The 18,270-nt window shown below is 35.7% G+C and overlaps 1 protein-coding gene across 1 annotated transcript in view; it reads left to right on the top strand.

Moving 5' to 3' along the window:
* The window catches only part of NUP133 (nucleoporin 133), a 30,020-nt gene that overhangs the window by 4,516 nt on the left and 7,234 nt on the right, over positions 1-18,270 (top strand). Inside the window, exons 5-22 of the mRNA XM_080585619.1 lie at positions 783-914; positions 2,050-2,220; positions 2,845-3,000; positions 3,099-3,169; positions 3,753-3,900; positions 4,550-4,697; positions 5,371-5,528; positions 6,620-6,711; positions 7,469-7,632; positions 9,206-9,300; positions 9,420-9,644; positions 9,777-9,899; positions 10,298-10,397; positions 11,315-11,557; positions 12,739-12,872; positions 14,505-14,663; positions 16,063-16,198; positions 17,986-18,104. Of these exons, the coding sequence (XP_080441745.1) occupies positions 783-914; positions 2,050-2,220; positions 2,845-3,000; positions 3,099-3,169; positions 3,753-3,900; positions 4,550-4,697; positions 5,371-5,528; positions 6,620-6,711; positions 7,469-7,632; positions 9,206-9,300; positions 9,420-9,644; positions 9,777-9,899; positions 10,298-10,397; positions 11,315-11,557; positions 12,739-12,872; positions 14,505-14,663; positions 16,063-16,198; positions 17,986-18,104 (2,574 nt within the window). The remainder of the gene's footprint in view (positions 1-782; positions 915-2,049; positions 2,221-2,844; positions 3,001-3,098; positions 3,170-3,752; positions 3,901-4,549; positions 4,698-5,370; positions 5,529-6,619; positions 6,712-7,468; positions 7,633-9,205; positions 9,301-9,419; positions 9,645-9,776; positions 9,900-10,297; positions 10,398-11,314; positions 11,558-12,738; positions 12,873-14,504; positions 14,664-16,062; positions 16,199-17,985; positions 18,105-18,270) is intronic.

Genomic DNA, 18,270 nt, shown 5'->3' with positions numbered 1-18,270 from the left:
AATTGTAAATTATTAAGTAATAGGCAGGAGTCACCAAGGACAACATGTTATGTATTTTTTTATTGTTCTCATGTTGATTAGCCAACCACTCTCCTTTGTGTGCACCTGCATCTAGTTAAAAATCATTTAGAAATCTCCACGGAGCTCAGTGACAGCTCTCAGGTACCGTTCTTCTGTTCTGTGATTTTCAACAACCAGTTGATTAGGTACAGTACTTTCTGTGTAAATCTTGAATTGAGCACAGTCTCCTGCATCGTGCTTTGAATTTGGTATCTGGGTGATTTTTGGAGTTAGAAGCCCTAATGGAGGTACACAGTGGACTTACGTCTTTTTGAAGAGAAGAGCAACTGCGTGATTTAATTCTTCTGTTAATGACTCTAGAGCTATTTCTTTGTTAAATTGTAGTCTGTATTTTAAGTCTTCCGTAGTAGCTTGTAACTCCTGGCATCTGGAACACTCCACAGGTGTGTTTTTTTTTTTCTTGCAACTGTAAATTTTGTTTGATCCTCAGTAGCAAACCCTGAATTATCAGGAACAAGAACCCATACAAAGTATTGTTAGCAAAATAAGCAAGTATAACATTCCCTGCACGTGCTAAGTTATGCTACAGAATCATTTTGCTGTTCAGTTCTCTGCTTGTCAATGAGCATACATACATATTACTTTTTTGTGTGTTAGTCGTTCACAATCGTGTTATCTTTATGTAAAATAACACTTAGTTAAAGCTATGGTGTGATTATTTTTTATTTTGCATGTTCTGATAATTATTTTCTCCCTTCAAGTCTCTGGCAATCATGGTTGCTACCAGCGAAGGTTCTGTGCGCTACTGGCCCAACCTTGCACATGAAGGTTCCTATACGGAGACATTCACAGACTTCGGAGGCTCCCTGTGCAGTTTCCTAACAGCAGTGAAGGTACAGTGCAATATGATTTATGCAAAATTACTGCTTTACTTCCTAACCTAAAAATCAAATGTTCCTCGTTTTCAGCACTAAATCTCCAATGAATGTCACAAAGCAAGCCATCAGATGCTCTGAGGAGTAGTTTCAGAGGTTGTTGATGAGCACTGTTGATGAGATGAGTGGCAGTCATAGATCTGTGTTAGAGAGGTCATGAGGTCATGAAAGTCACAGAGGCATGCAGGACTGAACCACAGGGTTATCAAGCCTGGCTTAGTACCTCAACCTGTGATACCTCTCTAGCAGAAAAAAAGAGGGGACTGCTTCATCTGAACTCGTGGTCTACATACTCAGTGTCTTGTGGTAAAGCTCGCTAGTGGCTGCATTTGAGAGATTTTAGTAGGGAAGGAAAGAAAAACTGTAATATGAATTCCATTTTCTGCTGGTAATGTATTTAAATGGGGAAGAAATTCTACAAATAGAGCATATCAAAAAAAAACAGCAAATGTTACAATATTTGATATCTTAAAAGCTAATTATTCCTAATTATATTTTTTTCATGACCTTCTCAACAAGGCAGCATAACGTTCAGTGTTCATATCCTATATTTAGGGCATCAACACGTCATAAACAGTTGTAAACCTAATCAAAAGCCAGTGATCTTAATGGTGAATTTGTTGAGAGTTTCAAGAGGTTAAGAAATACTGACGGGTATCTACCCTCTTAGAACTGAATTGTGCTCAGTTTTCAAGTATCAAATTGAGGAAAGTGAAGTCTTCTCGTACTTGTAGTTTTAATGTTGACACCAATGTGAATTTAGAGCTAGAGGAACATGGTTTTCAGAGCAGAACCATTTTATTAATAAGTCAATGATTTAAAAGCTCCATTATTACATATATGACAACTATACATAATTAATCAACCTGTTGTTGGACACATCTAACCTTTAGCATAACTTTTATATGGTATGGTTATGAAATTAGGCTGATTGTTCTTTTATTCTATGAACATTTCTTGTAGAGGTAAACAGTTTGTTCTTTCAGCAACCTCCAGGCCATTATCATTTTAACAAAGAGTTTTATGTGACTATAAGATCGCTTCAGGAATGTGCTTTTAATTTTTTAACATAATTGCTTTTTCTTTTTGTTAGGGAGGAAGCTTTATTTTATCATCTTCCAGAGGCCAGCTAGTTCGATTGATTCCAGATAGTTCTGGCAAGATTCATCAGCATGCCCTGCCACAGGGTCAGGGCATGTTTTCTGGAATTGGCCGAAAGGTTTCTTCTCTTCTGGGAATATTGTCACCTGGAAATGATGCTGTGGTAAGCTTGAAAAAGTTCAGATAGTAATCTACCTTAATTTCTGTCTGTGATTTCTAGTCTCAGCCTTTTGGAAAGGAAAAAGAAAGGTCTGTGTAAGGATGTATGATGACAAAACTAGTAACATAAATCAGTTCTGCATTTATGTTTTCTGGAAATTAAAAAGGCAGACAGAAGCTAACTAAATACTTACGTTGTCTGATGGAGAACACTGACTTGTTCTTTAGATCTGAATAAAAGGAGGCTTTAAAGCAGTAACACTTCCTGGGGAAGTCTGCAAAGCATCAAAATCTTGATTCTTCTAGTGATAGCCTCACTACTGCTTGAACAAACTAGCAGTAACCTGTAAATATACTCTTCAGACAAAGGGTTGTGCAGGGTTGAGGATTAGGTTAACCTTTGTCAATGAATTCCAAAGGTGTGAGAAACATCCTTATTATAGATGTTCTTAAATCTGTAAAATAAAACTTCTCTTAGAAATTATCATAATACTCTGATCTTGTAATGTAGCTTGTGCACATTGCCTGAGGAAGTGATTTTTATATGGACTGAGAGTGGTATAGATTTTTATATCCTAATAGCAATGCTGTGATTTAACCTTTTGAGATTTTTCTTTTTTAAATGCAGATTTCTAGTGTTCTTTGGGATAAAGAGAGATCAAGTTTTTATATGCTAACGAGTTCAAATCTAAACAAATGGGAGATCGAGGATACATCAGAACGTTACATTCTCAGCTGGGATGTCAACAGAATCCTCAAGGAACACGTTTCAGATGCAATTTGGGTAAGAGTATGCTCACCTGAAAAGGTTTTTTTTCTTTTACTGTATTTTCCCTTAATAAGTAACTATATATAGTTATAAAGCAGATGATTTTTTTTTAGGGTTCTGAAAGTAACTATGAAGATATTAAAGGAGGAGTAAATATACAGTATATGGATTTGCAGCAGAATCGGTAAGAAAGTACACTTGCTTCTGGTAAAACTTAGATTAATGAAGTATGTTTGCCTTCTTGGATAAGCTTTCTGGAAGAAACTGAAATTCAACTTTACTTAAGTGCCAATATTGATAAAATAAGCATGTCAGGTAACTAGATAATCATAGGTTATCCTGTCTCATTCTATTTAGTATTACCAATTCTTTACCTAAGAATAATTCCTTTCATTTTTGATGTCATTTTTATCAGGTTTGGGTATTTGCGTTTTCTTGATATTATAAAGACAGTAGGTAAGCAAATGTAACTTTTGTACCAGCAAATGCAGAGAATTCTTTCTGTATCTGTTGTATTTTATTTAATTACAATAAATCACAACAACTGGATTGGTTCAGTTTTATACAGCAATATGCACACTGCATATGTTAATAAAACATCACGAAAGAAAAAACAGGTTAGTCTTTGCTTAAAAAAAAAGTACATAACATTGGAAAGCATTTATTCGTTATCGTACTTGAATATCTTTTTTTCTGAGTGCTAGAGTTCAAGCAAGTGAAATATGTAATAATTATCTCACAAAGAGGTGATCTCTTGTCTTGAACAGTGACGGGCTGGTGATACTTGCTGCAGCATGGCATCCTGGAGATCATCCATGTCTTGTTTACTACACTCTGATAACGGTAGAAGATAAAGGCTACCAGATGTCTGATGATGTTGTTGTGGAAGTCACACAGTATAATCCATCTTTTCAGGTATGCAAATGAAGGCTCTAAAACTACTTCCGAGCAAAGAAAGCACAGCGTTTCAGAATGTTCCTGTACATATATCAGCTCTCAGATTTTCTCTAAAGGAAACTCAAATTCTGTCTTAAGATTGCTCTTAGAATTTGTATTTGTAATGTTCTGAGGAAAATGTCTATTACTGTTTAATAGTAACTTTATGTGAAGTTTATGCTACAGAATTTAAAGTGTAAATGTATTGGTTGTCCTTACAGTTTCTCATTCGTGATATCTCTTCTGGAAGCATAGGCTTTGGCATTAGCTTTTCGTGGGTAAACATCTCACACTCTCCCAACCCCTTCTACTGGGTCATTTCATAATTGAATTTGAAAATGGAAGGAGAGTGAGTGTGAAAGTGGTAATTTATTTGTTTACTTCATCTCTCCATTGAAATCAGCAAGAACTTAATGTATATGGAAGTTTTAAAAAAAAGTGATGAGAGCGATCTTAAATTTTGGGGCAAATGAAAAGTGTTTTATTGGTTGTAGAGTTTTCTTTGTCATTTTATTCCTGTCTTATTAAGAAATTAAACTTTATGCAACTCTAGATCAGCCTTTAAAATGTTATATGTTTGTTTAAGGTTCTGATTATGTGTGTGATTGTTGATATGTAATGCTTTCAGTCAGAAGAGGAAGTGATGTGCTGTCTGGTAGTCCCAGATTTCTTTAGCCATGCCGCTTACCTTTATAAGGATGACGAAGTGTTTGCTTGTTCCACCGGAACTGGAAGAACTTCTTTGCCACAGGAGAAAATTGTATTTGGCATACAAGGTAATATATGGGGGGGGGGGGAAGTCAGGTTTCGTTCAATTAAAAATTGAATGTATTTACATCGTTAGATTTCTTAGATCGTAGAATCATGTTTACGCTTCTTTTTCTCTGTAAGTCTTTCAAACTGATGTTTTTTGTAGGTGTGCAGACAAAATGCTGAAGTGACCTCTGGTATCGATATTGCTTACTCTAGATGATTTTGGGTGAAAATGAAGTAAATCTGTGCTCTTGATATATGAAAGCCTGAGCAGATGCTTTAGATTTTGACACTTTTTTATTTCTTCCAGTGTTCACTGTGGATTATTTTGTTTCCTTGAAATTAACTTTGTTTTGAGACTCAGCCTAATGTTCATCCTAGGTGCTTGTGTTAGGTGCCTCTAAGTATATTGTCCTTGACCTTTCAGAGGTGTTTTCTGTTAAGAAAAAGAAATTGGTCCATAAGCAGAGTTTTCATGAAACACATGAGTCGTAATTGTACTTTTTATTTTCTAACCTTGCAGTACCTGGAGATTTACATCATGGGTAGCAAACAGTATCCATGCTTTCTGTTAAGGCAGGTGCAGTTGTCAGAATTTCTGTTGGTTCTTCACAAAATTCAATCAGTGTCTATGGAACCGTGTTGCACCTTGTTCTTACAGATGCATTTACATGCCTTTTTGCTTTTTCGTCATAGGAGACAGCATTTTAGGAGCAGGTTCCTGTACAAGCCTCCCCATTTTCTTTGCCAAAAAAAGTGGACTCGTCACTATCTTGTCCAGAGAAAATATTTCCGTGCTTCCTGAAGACCTTGAAGATTCTCTGTCCTCTTCTGTTGCTGGACCAAGAAGTGAGGTAATAGTTGAAAACTGAGGATAGAAATATTACTTTTTTTTCTGACAGTTTTGTATTTTTTCTGTGGAAATCCTAGCTTGTTTAAGGTTTTGGAAGTTTTTTTAGATTTGAACACTTTCAGTGAAGGCAGTTTTCAAAACCCAGGAATTTTTACCGTATCTGTCATTTTGTGTAAGGTGGTTCTTCCTCTCACCCCTTGTTCTGAAGTAGCAATTTCAATGAAATAATGTAATTTCTCATGTAGGTATATTACTACATGTCACTAGGCCTCATAGATAGCTCAGATGGAACTGCAGAGACTGAGATTTTGCTGTCACTTTTCTATCAGGGTGGTCTCTTCAGTCTTTTGTCTGTTCCTTTATAATAAACACTGTTTTCTTATTGCACTGTGGAAAGCTTTGAGTCTAAGAAGTCCCTTACAGTGGCTGAGTATTGTTCGTGCTCTGATACGTTTTTGCTTTCGTCCAATTCTACTAAAACATGTGAAAGTATTTTTATTGATATTTTATGTAATGTGTATTTGGTAAGCTCTTAATTACATCAAACATGTTTTCTTTAAAATGTGCATAGAATTTGTTGCCAACACGTCCCTGGAGTAAGTGGGAAGAACAGAAAACTTGTTAAAATAGAAAACAGAGAATATTTCTGTGGGCTAATAGTTTCAGTTTTTATCCCAATTAAATCCCCTTTTTAGGTTAATTATTGTGAACTAGTATTTTAGTGGAAGACCTTTGTGGTGATAGCTCAGATGGATCTGTATTTTTCTTACTTAATTAATCTATAGTTAGATTTGTATGCACTTTTTTTTTTCTGGGAGATAGAACTCATGAATACCTTTTTAAATTCCATCAAAAATGTTGGTTTTGAATGTCTAATATACTAGAATATTATATAAATATATGCATGCTTGAGGTCAAACTGCTACTTTAATTGTAACGTATATCTTTTGGCTAACGTTTGGCTTAATAAACACAACTGCTTCCAGGTGGCATTTGTATTTTGACTCTGTACTGTTATGAAGAAAGAGTTTAAATTTCATAATGAAGCTTGATATTTGTCTTCCAGCTGAAGTTTTTACTTTGTGTTTTCAGAGTCCTGCATTTGATGTAACCAATAGGCTTGAAATCGCAGCTCAAGAAGATAAGACGAAATTACTGAAAGCTGCTTTTCTCCAGTACTGCAGGTAGAAATTGCACTTGATCTTTGAGGCTTTGTTTGCTGTTCTTGAAGGCGCGTTGGTGCTTGAGTAAGAGGCTGTCTTGGTAAAGATAGTATTGTGCTACTTAACTGAAAGTTGCTTTAATGGCACACGAACTTCCTTATTAGGAAAGCATGGATATAAAAGTGGAAAAAATGTATGTTTTGGGGAGTGGAAATGGCAGGAAATACACTATTTTTCAGATTATCCTGATTAAAGCAACCTTATTTCTGGGATGCATGGAATGCCTCTGAAAGGTTTGCTGTTTGGTAAGATGACTGATATAAGAAGTGGAGGTAGAGAGGTGAAAAGATACACAGAGCTGCAGACTTGGATTAGTTACATTTAAAAGGGATTCTTTTCGATATATATTCATTACTAGCAGACAAACAGAAAACTCTTCAGACTAATCTCCTTAAAGAGTCTTAAGATTTGAAACAAAACAATTTAACAGGAAGTAGGATTTTTTTTTTTTTTTGCGTAGAGCTACATGTTAGATAAAAGATTATGAAGGAGATTAAGTGCGTTGAATAAAGGATGCCAGGACAAGCTGTAAACTTGCACAGGACTTAGAAAGAAAGTCTACATGTATTCACTTGGCACTGTATGTAAACACAACAGCTGCTGAAGCAGGCTCTAGTCCTGAAAGAGTATCAGGAAATGCTACAGACTGAGTGGCTCTAGTTCCTATAATCCTATAAATTGATTTTATTTCACATACGCTGTGTTTCTTTTATTTCAGGAAAGATATAGTCAATGCACAAAGCATGGTAGTGGAACTCTTTCCAAGCAGTGCAGATTTGGATTCTGATGCTGAACTGGATAGGGCAGTGACTCAGATCAGCGTGGACTTAATGGATGATTACCCTGCCTCTGATCCACGGTGGGCTGAATCTGTACCTGAAGGTAAGCATAATGGTTGGTTTGTGAAAAACTGTTCTTAGTACTCTAGATAAAATCATATTTTAAATTGGCAAAGAAGGCATTGCTGTTTCATATCCTTCTCCATCAGTAGGTATATTTCCAGAAAGGCTACAGGAGGCATCTTACGAGACTGCCGGCTAAACTTTGTCTACTGTGGTTAGTTTGACTTCATAGAACAACAGAAACAGCAAAGGAAATGTGCATTTCTGAGGATGGGACTTTCTGCAGGGTGCAAGTGGTGCCACTTTACTGTTTCCAGGATTATTTGGATAGATCTAAATTAATTTCTGCAGATAGACATGTTAAGAGAGGGTTTTACTTGCTCATGCTTAACACTTTTGTCAGCATGGCTGCACAACTTCTGGAAGGTTTGGATCCTGGGTAGAGTGAGCTCATGTCTTGTGTTGTTATTAATGTCTGCCACAAGAGAAATTTATTTTGGAAACTTCAGCTGTACATAAAGGATTAAAGCAGGCACCTTTTCAGAAGGAAACATCTTTGTTCATGCTTCCCTGTTCCTTAGAACAGCACGTACTTGAAGCTGTCCCCAAGACCTCTAGGCAGCAGTTCCTGGTTTCTGAGCAGAGACTTAGATTGAAAGTGGAAACACTAACATTTGAAATCTGCGTATGCAGATGGATGATGCTTCCTGCTGTTGCTGCTTCCTGGCAGCTAGTCAGAAATTGTAAGGCATCAAGTCTTTAGTTTTTTCTGAATCTTAATTTCATCTTTAACTTGGCAATTTATCTACATTTATTCCTGTCTAAAGGAAGAAGGGAAAGTTCACTGCTTCTTGAAAGTAGTCTTGCTATTTTTCCTCATAGTGATAGTTCTTTTGAGATTTCTATCTTAGTAGTCTTTGGCTTAAAGCATATGTGGAATATAAGAAAAAATTAAAATAAGAAAATAATTTCACCTCTGGAAAACTCCACTGAGGTGAGATACCTGTGGGGATGCTCATGGGAAAGCTTCCATCGTCCTTACTGACTCCTTAGAGGGCCTAATTGTTTGGGCAGAAGAATATTTCTGTAAAACGCTTTTCAGAAGCAAGCTCGTTTGAGGAGGAAGAAAAGTAGAGTGGTGCTGGGCAGCTACTGATGTTGTGCAGTGGAATTGTTCAGGCAATGTGCGCAATTAGGAATTAGGCCTGAGTGCCTCTTACTGCACACTTAATTTCGTAGTAGCTGTGGTCTAGGGCATAATAAATTTAGCAACAGCTAGCCCACCATGATGATAAAAATCTTAATCATACTAAAAGTTGAGTAAGCTGCTCTTTTAGCAGCATAATGAATTGAGCACTACAGAATAGTCGTGCTGATCTAAAGATGTTTGATTTCTTCCAAAGGCTTTACTTGAAATATGGTAGAGTTCAAAGGCCACATTAAAAACAATGTGGCAGCAATATGTAAGTGTGTGTGCATTTGTTTAAAGAAAAATACCAGTGTGGTAACAATATAGAAATTTACAGAAATATATTTTATCTCAGAGGCAAAGTTAGTGATCAAAGAAATGAAGATACAAAGTGGTCTATGATTTTATTTTTTTTTCTTTCTAGAAGCAGCTGGTTTCAGCAACACATCCCTAATTCTTCTTCATCAGTTAGAGGATAAGACAAAAGCTCATTCCTTCTTCATTGAGTTTCTTCATCAGGTAAAATTTTTACCATTATTTGGGTATCAGCACACACAAGAATTCTTAAGAGAAAAATAGTTCTTTCTAGTTCATTGTTTAAAGTGCATGTTTTGTTTTTTTGTTTTGTTTTTTAAAAGGTTGGCATATTTGAACGACTGGGCAGTTTTCCAGTCAGAGGGATGCCAATGGCAACTCGATTGTTGCTCTGTGAGCATGCAGAAAAACTAGCAGCAGCTATTGTTCTCAAGAATCATCACTCCAGGCTGCCTGATTTAGTGAATGCTGCTATTCTGATTGCCTTAAACAAAAGGGAGTGCGACGTTCCACCAAGTCTTACCCCTGCAGATGTTTTCTTTCGAGAGGTAAGAACAGCAGACTGAGTAGAACGAACCCTTTTATTTCTGAATTACTGCGTAGTATAACATGTAGTAGAAGTTGGAATACTTTAATGTATACTTTAAAAATTTTTTTGCAATTTTTCTTTCTATTTTAAGGTGTCCCAGATAGATTCCATCTTTGAATGCTTGCTAGAAGAGGAGGAGCAAATCTTGAAAGATACGCATATCGAATCAGTTGAGTGGGCCCAGATAGTTGTCAATGTGAACAACATCATTAAGGTACTTAATTGCATTAACTAAAATGTTTTTGGGAAGGGAGGGTCAAATGTTAAAGAATACATTTGAGTTATTGACATGAGAAAAGTGAATACAAATTTCGCATGCCTGAATATATTAGGAAGAAAGAGATGGTCGTCTGCAGAATCAGGGGCATTCCTTTTCCTCCTGAGCCGCTGATGAAGAGAGTTTGAGAAGCTGTGAAAGCATGCGTACGTAGCAAAGAGTGAAGAGCTTGTGCTTCAGAATGGAAGTTTCTTGCTCAGACAGTGTGTACCTTTCTATATAACTGAGAAAGAAGGGGCCGTTAAAAGACGCTTCAGGATTATAAAAGACAGCATATTTTATAGCCCGTGTGTATGCAGATGGACTCAAATATTTATTTCCTTACCTTTAAACAGGATATGCTGCAAGCTGCCTGCCAGTATCGTCAATCTAGAGCCTCTTTATATAAAACAGGAGAGCTTCCAGAAAGAGAACCTGAATATATTCCTTGGACGGGTGAGAAATCTCTATTACTACATGAAAAGCATTTTTTTGTTTAGAATAGGTGTATTCTGGAAAACATAAATTCCGGTCTGAATGTTAACTTACTGTTAAAAGCTGTCAGTGAGAATGGGAGGAGCTAGAGGTTTGGTCAATGAAACTGAGTGACTAAATGTACACGTTTGGTCCGGTATCGACGGTAAGTCTTTAAAACTTGCAAGCCAAATTTGACTACAAAGTTTGGGAGTCAACAGTTTTATTTATATATATATCCATACATGTACTGTGCACTGGTTCTAGTTGGCAGGCCTATGGGATATATAACGTTTAAAATGAATCATCAAACGTGATCTAGAACTGTTTTAAAAAGGCTAGTGGTTCTCCGTGTGCTTCAATGTTTTGATGGTTTGTTAACATGAAAAATTGTCAGAACAAATGTTTGTGGCTGCATGTTCTTCTTGGTTGGTGCTTAGGCTTTCTTGAGGCCTTCGAATAAAACATACTTTTTTTGTACTCCCAAGATCAAAATCTTTTGAAAAGGACAATACATGTAAACCATTTTGGGTATCCATGGGTTAATGGAAGTTGAATTGTTTTTTATGTGCATTCTCTGCTTTGCCTCGGAGGTCATGCAAGTGAATCTTTTCTTCAGAACAGCTGATACTGATGGCTGACGGTATAGATCTCTGTAGTTTGGGGGGTGCTTTGTTTCTTTTTTGTTTACTATATTTTGGTGAAATTTAATATTAAAAAGAAGATGGGAGTATGTGGCTTATGGAATTTTTCTAGTATTGTTCTGATTTTAACCTTAAGATGCTTATTAGCTTTTATTTTTCTTTTTTAATTGTACCTAGCAACTTTTTTATACTTCAGCATGGATTCCTTTGATGGTGAGATAGTTGTTTTAATATTTACTGTGTTTTCTTTCCAAGCGTCTAGCAGCCTACGTTCAGCAATAACACGCCAGCATGGGATCATTCTGAAGGTGGTGTATCCTCAGGTGGACAGTAACTTACGTAGCATTGTGGCTGAACAGTTGGTGGCACTGCTGGATTGTTTTCTAGATGGCTATGTTTCTCAGCTGAAATCTGTGGACCGACCTACTGATCAAGAGAGATACAGCAATTTGGAAATGGAATATGTGCAGAAAAGATCAGAACTCTTGTCTCCTCTCCGTAAGTACTGTTTGTTTTCCTCTAATGCAAGGATTAAATGTTCCGTTTCATGAGGAAATGATGCAAACCTAATAGAGTAAATGGTGTTTGTGTATGAATTCAATTTGTTTCACATTTGCCTTCAGAGTATTAATGACTAGTTTTTCTGATTTAATGGGGTATTTGCAAAACAGATTGCAGAATTCCATACAGGATTGCATCCATGCCCATACCTCTAATAAAGCATCGCTGCTTTAATTTTTTAATTCTGCTGACTTGTTACATTTTTCTGGCAGGATTTATGTTCTGTGCTAGATGACTGAAAATATAATAGGCTTTTGAATGTTTATATTGTTGATAGTTGGAAAAAAATTATAAACATCTGAAACTTTGTTTAGTGTTCATCAGAAAAAAATGTTAACTTTAGAATCTTGATTATGTAGTCAAGCCTGTTAAACATGTCAGATGTGGTCAAGTCTTTAATGAGTAACTGACAGCAAAGCCCCCCTTGTTGAGTGGAAATAACTCGAAGAAAATGTACTTTAGTAAACTTATTTTTTTTTAACTTATAATGAATGATACACTATAAATAAGACAGTCTAATAATCACTGACACTTAACATATTTAAACTTCAAGAAAAATCTCTTAACTGTCTCAGTTTTACTGACATTCATGGGCTATGTTAGTTTGCAAATACATAAGTTAACAGAATACTCAGTTTTGTTTGAGAGGAAATACGAACTTCCGACTGAACGTAATAAGATTAAAATGTATTTAATAGAACAACTAAAGACCATGGGATCTATATTCAAAATATATTGTTTGAACTTTCTTTTTGGTTCTATCTGTTATCGGAAGCTTTTGCCAGCTCCTTTTTTGCTTTGTTAAATGGTTATTAATGTATTTAATGTAATTAAATGGTCACTTGTGGACTTCCACCCCTAAAGAAGCACAAATAACAGATACATGCTATCTTTCAGAGAAAACAGGGGGTATATGGGTCATTTTGTATTTTAAGCTTCTCTCCCCTTGTACTGTGGGACAGAGGTGGTAGGTATGTAAATTTGCACATGTGTAGGGTACGTATGAAGTACCTCTTTGATGTGAACACCTGAATTTTGTTTTCATTTTACGCAGACGTCCTGTAACAGCTGAAGATGAGCATGTGTGATATAACTTCTTTTTGTTCTTGGTTACTTAGTTTCCCTGGGACAGTATCAGATGACAGCTGCTTTAGCAGAGAAGTACTGTGACTTTGATATCCTGGTGCAAATGTGTGAGCAGACAGACAACCAGGCCAGATTACAACGTTATATGAGTCAGTTTGCAGATCAGGTACCTCTTTTTTTTTTTTGTCATGTTTCCTTTAGGTTGTGTTTGATAATAAGCTTGCGCCTGAAGTTTTGCAAAAAAAAAAAATAATAATAATAATAATAATTTTCTTTTAGTGTGTGTATTTACATACACGTACAGAATGAAATGTGGAAAATTAGGACCAAGATTCATCTTGCAGAACTTAATGGAGTATTTAACTTGAGCTTGTAAAAAAATAAATAAATAAAGTCGACAGAAATATGGATGTTAGTTGTATAGACAAGAGGGTTTTTTGGGACCTTTGTGCATCACTTGCACTGTCTCACTCTTGACGTCTTTCAGCATTTTGTAACTTGCTTGCTGAAGTATTGTAGTCAATAATGTTGTTTTATTAAACTAATGTAATACGAATTTAGGGATAACTTCCAAAAGAGGAGGGGAGATTGTTAAATGTATAAATAGAGGAGTTGAGAAGAGTAGGAAGCAGAAGTGTCGCTGTGTTCTTTTTTGTCGTCTTGTCAGATGCTTGTTGGGCAATTTTTCCAATATCTGTCAAAATTCAGTGTAAACATTTTTACATGTACTGAAAATTTGGCAAATGGAAGGAAAAAGGCAAAGAGACTACTTGAGGTCAGGGGGGTTGGGGAAAAAGGTTTCCAAATTTGAGAATCAGTGAGCTCAATTTTGTTTAGTTTTCCATAACAGCTGTGGAATGAAGAGTGCTCATTATTAAGTTTCGTAATGAAGAGAGTACAAAAAGGGTGTTTAATAAGAACAATTTAAAGTATCAGTAGCGGACAAAAATGAAAGTAAATATTTTTAGTCGCAAGAATCAAATACACAAATTGCTGAAGAATCTTCCATTTGTTCTCATTAGTTGTCTCGAATACCGGTGGTGGTGTGGGTTTTTTTATGTTTTGTTTGTTTTTTATTACTTAACCTCTTTTCAGAAAGTTGTTTTTAACATGACAAGCATAGAGCAGAATAGATCAGTAGATAAAGTCTTCAGACTTTATTTTTTTTAACTGTTAATGCAATTAAAGCTTAGCATTATTCCAAGATTATTCTGAAAAATCTAAATTAAATCATAAACATAAATCCTGATTAGTTATTTCACACTGAAGTTCTTGAGGATAAAATAGTTTTGAGGGATGTTTTTGGTTACAAAACAAGATTTATTTTTTCGAACAATGACTAGGGGAAATAAGGTTGCAGGTTCAGCTTGAGATAGGAGGGAATGTTTCAAAACAGTGATAGAAAAATAAACTTCCAATTATGAAACAAAGTAGTTAGCACGGAGTTCTGAGTGGTGGAAAGGAACAGGTGAAGATATTAGTTTGAACTTGTGGGTGAGGTGATACCTATTTTCAATCTTGTGGGTTACCAAAAAATTTATGTTTGGCATTTCCTTCATTTCCATTTAAGGACAAACTTGGATGCATGTATCAGCATCCATAGCAGATGAATTCTCTAAAGATTTTGTTTCTAACAGGACTTAACTCCTTTTACATCAACAGTATTTTTTTCAGTCTTGTTTTTTTTAAACAAGTTAACCCATGTTCTTACCAATTACATTCTGTTAAGTATTTTGCCTTTTAAGACAAACAAAATATTTAAAGGTAACTTTTATAATCTGTTTGTTTTCCTATTCAGAATTTCTCAGATTTCCTGTTTCGCTGGTATTTAGAAAAAGGGAAGCGAGGGAAGCTGTTATCCCAGCCTGTTGCTCAGCATGGACAGCTGGCCAGTTTCTTGCAAGCGCATGAACATCTGAGTTGGTTACATGAAATCAATAGTCAGGATTTGCAAAAGGTAGGCTTTCTTAATACAACCAAACTGAAACATTGTATGGTAAAACTTCTAACCACTGTGACAGGTATATGTTCAAGTATGCAGGTTACCTAATTCATGAACAAAAGGATGGTGCTTAACTAGGTGAACGAGGGGAGAAATGTCACAGATTATTAATGGAGTACCAAAAACCTCCCTCCAGGCACCATCTGGTGTATCATATAAGCCGCTGCATCATGTAATGGAAATTAGGCCCATGTAGATGACTGATATTTTGTATCAAGGAAGATTTATTCGGCTGAGTGATCACCACCCTGCTGTTCTGGGAGTTTACATTGAATATCAGTAACATTTTCAGATGATCCAGCATAGGGGAAACTAAAATTTGTATTTCAAAGCTAACTTAGTGAAAGCAGAGAAATTTTGAGGTATCACAAAAGTAAAAAGTAAGAAAAAAAAAGTGCTTCATGTATATTCATAATTTGAAAGCAGTTTATTTTTAGAGGAGTTAACGTGTATGTGGGTAGATTAATGTTGTTTTGGTTTTGAACTTGTTTTTTTTGTAGCCTTGTAATCTGTCCAGTTCTTCTCCTACGTCTTGTTGATCAGTCTTCCTTCTGCTAGATTTATGAATACTTCTCACTTTTACAAATAAAAAATCTAAAGAAAAATGGCTTCTTCCGATTCATATGCACATTTATTAAATATGCAAAGGATGGTAACATCCTATTATAAATTATAGGTTGAGAATCATATATCCCTTTAAAAAATAAATAAATGGGAAAACAATAAATATTTGGTCAGAAAGGAATCTTTATAATACAAGTAACTGAAGTGTTTGGGAATCTTACTTACTCCGTTGGTGTAGACTGAGTTTTCTTTATAGCAAAGTACTACGAAGGAGGGGACCAGGATTCTAGAATAGAAGAAATTCAGTCTGGATTGCTCACTTCTGAGTAGGTGCTCAGAAATTTATTGTTCCTTTGTCAGACACAGAAGTAAATTTTTGCGCATCTGTTGGGTTACTACAGTGGTTGAAAAATAGTTAGATGTATGCCAAATTCCTGAATTAACAAATAAATAATCTGCATGCAAAGTTGTTCCGTCAAGGTGCATTTGCCTGGTTTTTATAGTGAAGTCTTCAATAAAATCCCAGAGGAACAGTATGTGAAGTTGCAGCTTATATTTAATTATAAGATAGTTTTGAGGGGTATTACAGAAAGAGAGACCTATATGTCTTCCTAAATAGCATAATACAGAATTTTAATTTGCAAGTTCTTCAAGACTTCTAAGAAATAACACGTTACAGTACTACAAATCATAAATAGCTAAGACTGCAGTTCAAGTTAAATCCTTCTTGCCTGTTAACTTTCTGATGTTAACTTCTACAACTGATCTCTAATGTGTTTATTAATTTCAGGCTCACAGAACATTGCAGACTTTAGCAAACATGGAGACCAGGTATTTTGCAAAGAAGAAAACACTTCTTGGCTTGAGCAAATTAGCTGCACTGGCATCTGACTTCTCAGAAGAAATACTGCAAGAAAAAATAGAAGGTAAGAAATAAAAACAGAGTAAGGTGAAGAATAGATTAATGAAGTTACTGAATTAGTCACATTTTTGTGAATAGTTCATTTTCTGAGTGTGAGGGCTCTAGCTTAATGTGGTATGGATACATTGGGCTGATGACTTTGCTCATGGTGGGAATGGTGAGGAAAGCAGCGTAAGGCAGTAACCGCAGTATTCACCTTCCCCTGTGCGTTAGGACTATGACATTGGGAACTTTCACCTTTTCACTTTTCCTAATAACATGCTATTAGCATAAAACAGCAGGCTGCAAAGTTGTTTTTTTTTAAGTCATTAGACAGTTCAGAAGCAGCTGAAACTTCTAAACCATTCACAACATTTTTTATGAAGCTGCATTTTATATTTCATATGCAAGGTAAAAATAAATCAACTTCTTAAAGCCTAATTATTGAATAGTTATCAATGTTGAATTCCACTCAGGTCCTGAGACTCTTAGGCTCTAAGGAAATGGTGTATATATGTTATATTGTGATAGTGTACCTGCAAATATGTAAATTTGTGATCAAGAAGTGCTTCCTCAGTACTTTCTAGCATGGCTAGTGGCAGTGTTTCATTATGATCTAACTGAAAAGATATTAATGGAAAAATTGGGAATTCCTGTTCTGCTTCATTACCAAATACAGCAGTTCCACTGCTCTGCCCTTGCTATCACGCTTGAAAATACCCCTTTCCTGCTGTGAGTTTGTGAAAAAGCAAATATCCTACACTAATGGTTAAACTAATACTGGCCACCAGGGGGAAGCTTTAAAATATTACTGAAGATTATTTCTCAAGTTTGCTTCTATGGAAGTGCGTGTTTATCTACGTATGTTAGGTACAATTCTTGAATGAGATCTTGTTGAAAAAGGCTTAGAATAATTGATAGCTAAGTAGGTGTTAAAAATTTATTTTTAGATTGTAATAATAATTTATTGCTTGACTTCTAAATTATCAAACATTGCATCTAATCTCTGTATGAATGCAACTTCAAAATATATGCCAATGCTGATGTGAACAATCTCATCCTTAAATAGGAAAACCTTAAACTGGGGAAAGCAAAGCTTTATTTCAAGAGTGACTATCAAAATTTGGTGTGGGCTTTATTCTGGTACACACTTCTGTATGACAGAGGGCATAGCTTTTTAAATTTATGCTCTTTGTGTATAGGCTTTGCATTTATAAAGAAAGAGTAATTATTTCTTCCATGTTCTGCTTATCCACTTGAACAGATAAAATACTCCTTTAGAATTATTTTCATATTTTCACCATGCAATGGAACTGGGGTTGGAGTTCGCGTTCTGTGGGTGAAGTTACTCTGTGTTGATTCTGTTTCAGCCTAATAGGTTTCAGGCTGTACTGGAAAATAAAACAGTTCAGAAAGGAATAATTCATGGGATGCAGCAACTCCATTGCACAGATCTTCAGCCAGAATGTGACTCTTAGAAATCACAGCCAGCTTGCTTTCCTGCCTAGTGCCATAGCATCCCTCCAATCCTATGTATCTGTTTTCTGGTTTTGAGGAGGGGGGGTGGGGAAGCTGTCAGTCAGCTTTACACTGGGAACCTGACTGGAAAATAACAACTAGTTCACTGGGATGACAGTAGTGCAGTAGAAGTATTTCTGTGCTTAGGCAACATAGAAGTACCCAAATAAAATGCTTCATAAGAAATATTTGTAGACCTGAAAAATATTGTAACTTGGCAGTTGTTGCTGTGCCATAGACTTTATTACTACATTTTAATAACATGAAACATTTATTTTCTTAAATGACTACAAGAAATATCGGAACAGGAACGCTTCCTGTTACATCAGGAGACGCTCCCTGAACAGTTACTGTTAGAGAAACAGTTGAACCTCAGTGATATGCCAGTGCTGTCTGCATCTCAGCTCATTGATGTAAGTATCTCCTGTCTTCTCTGTTACACAGATAGAGTTCCAGTATATTTTCTACTCCAGTGTTATAAAATAAACTAGATCACAGCTGTTTTTATGTCTTATTTGACTTGCTAACCACTTAAAGATCTGACATATGAAATTGTTTACCTTTGCTTTGTTTATTTTG

The sequence above is a fragment of the Anser brachyrhynchus genome (genome assembly GCF_964034855.1).
Source record: "Anser brachyrhynchus genome assembly, chromosome: 3".
Lineage (NCBI taxonomy): Eukaryota > Metazoa > Chordata > Aves > Anseriformes > Anatidae > Anser > Anser brachyrhynchus.
This window is presented reverse-complemented; position numbering and strand designations above follow the sequence as displayed.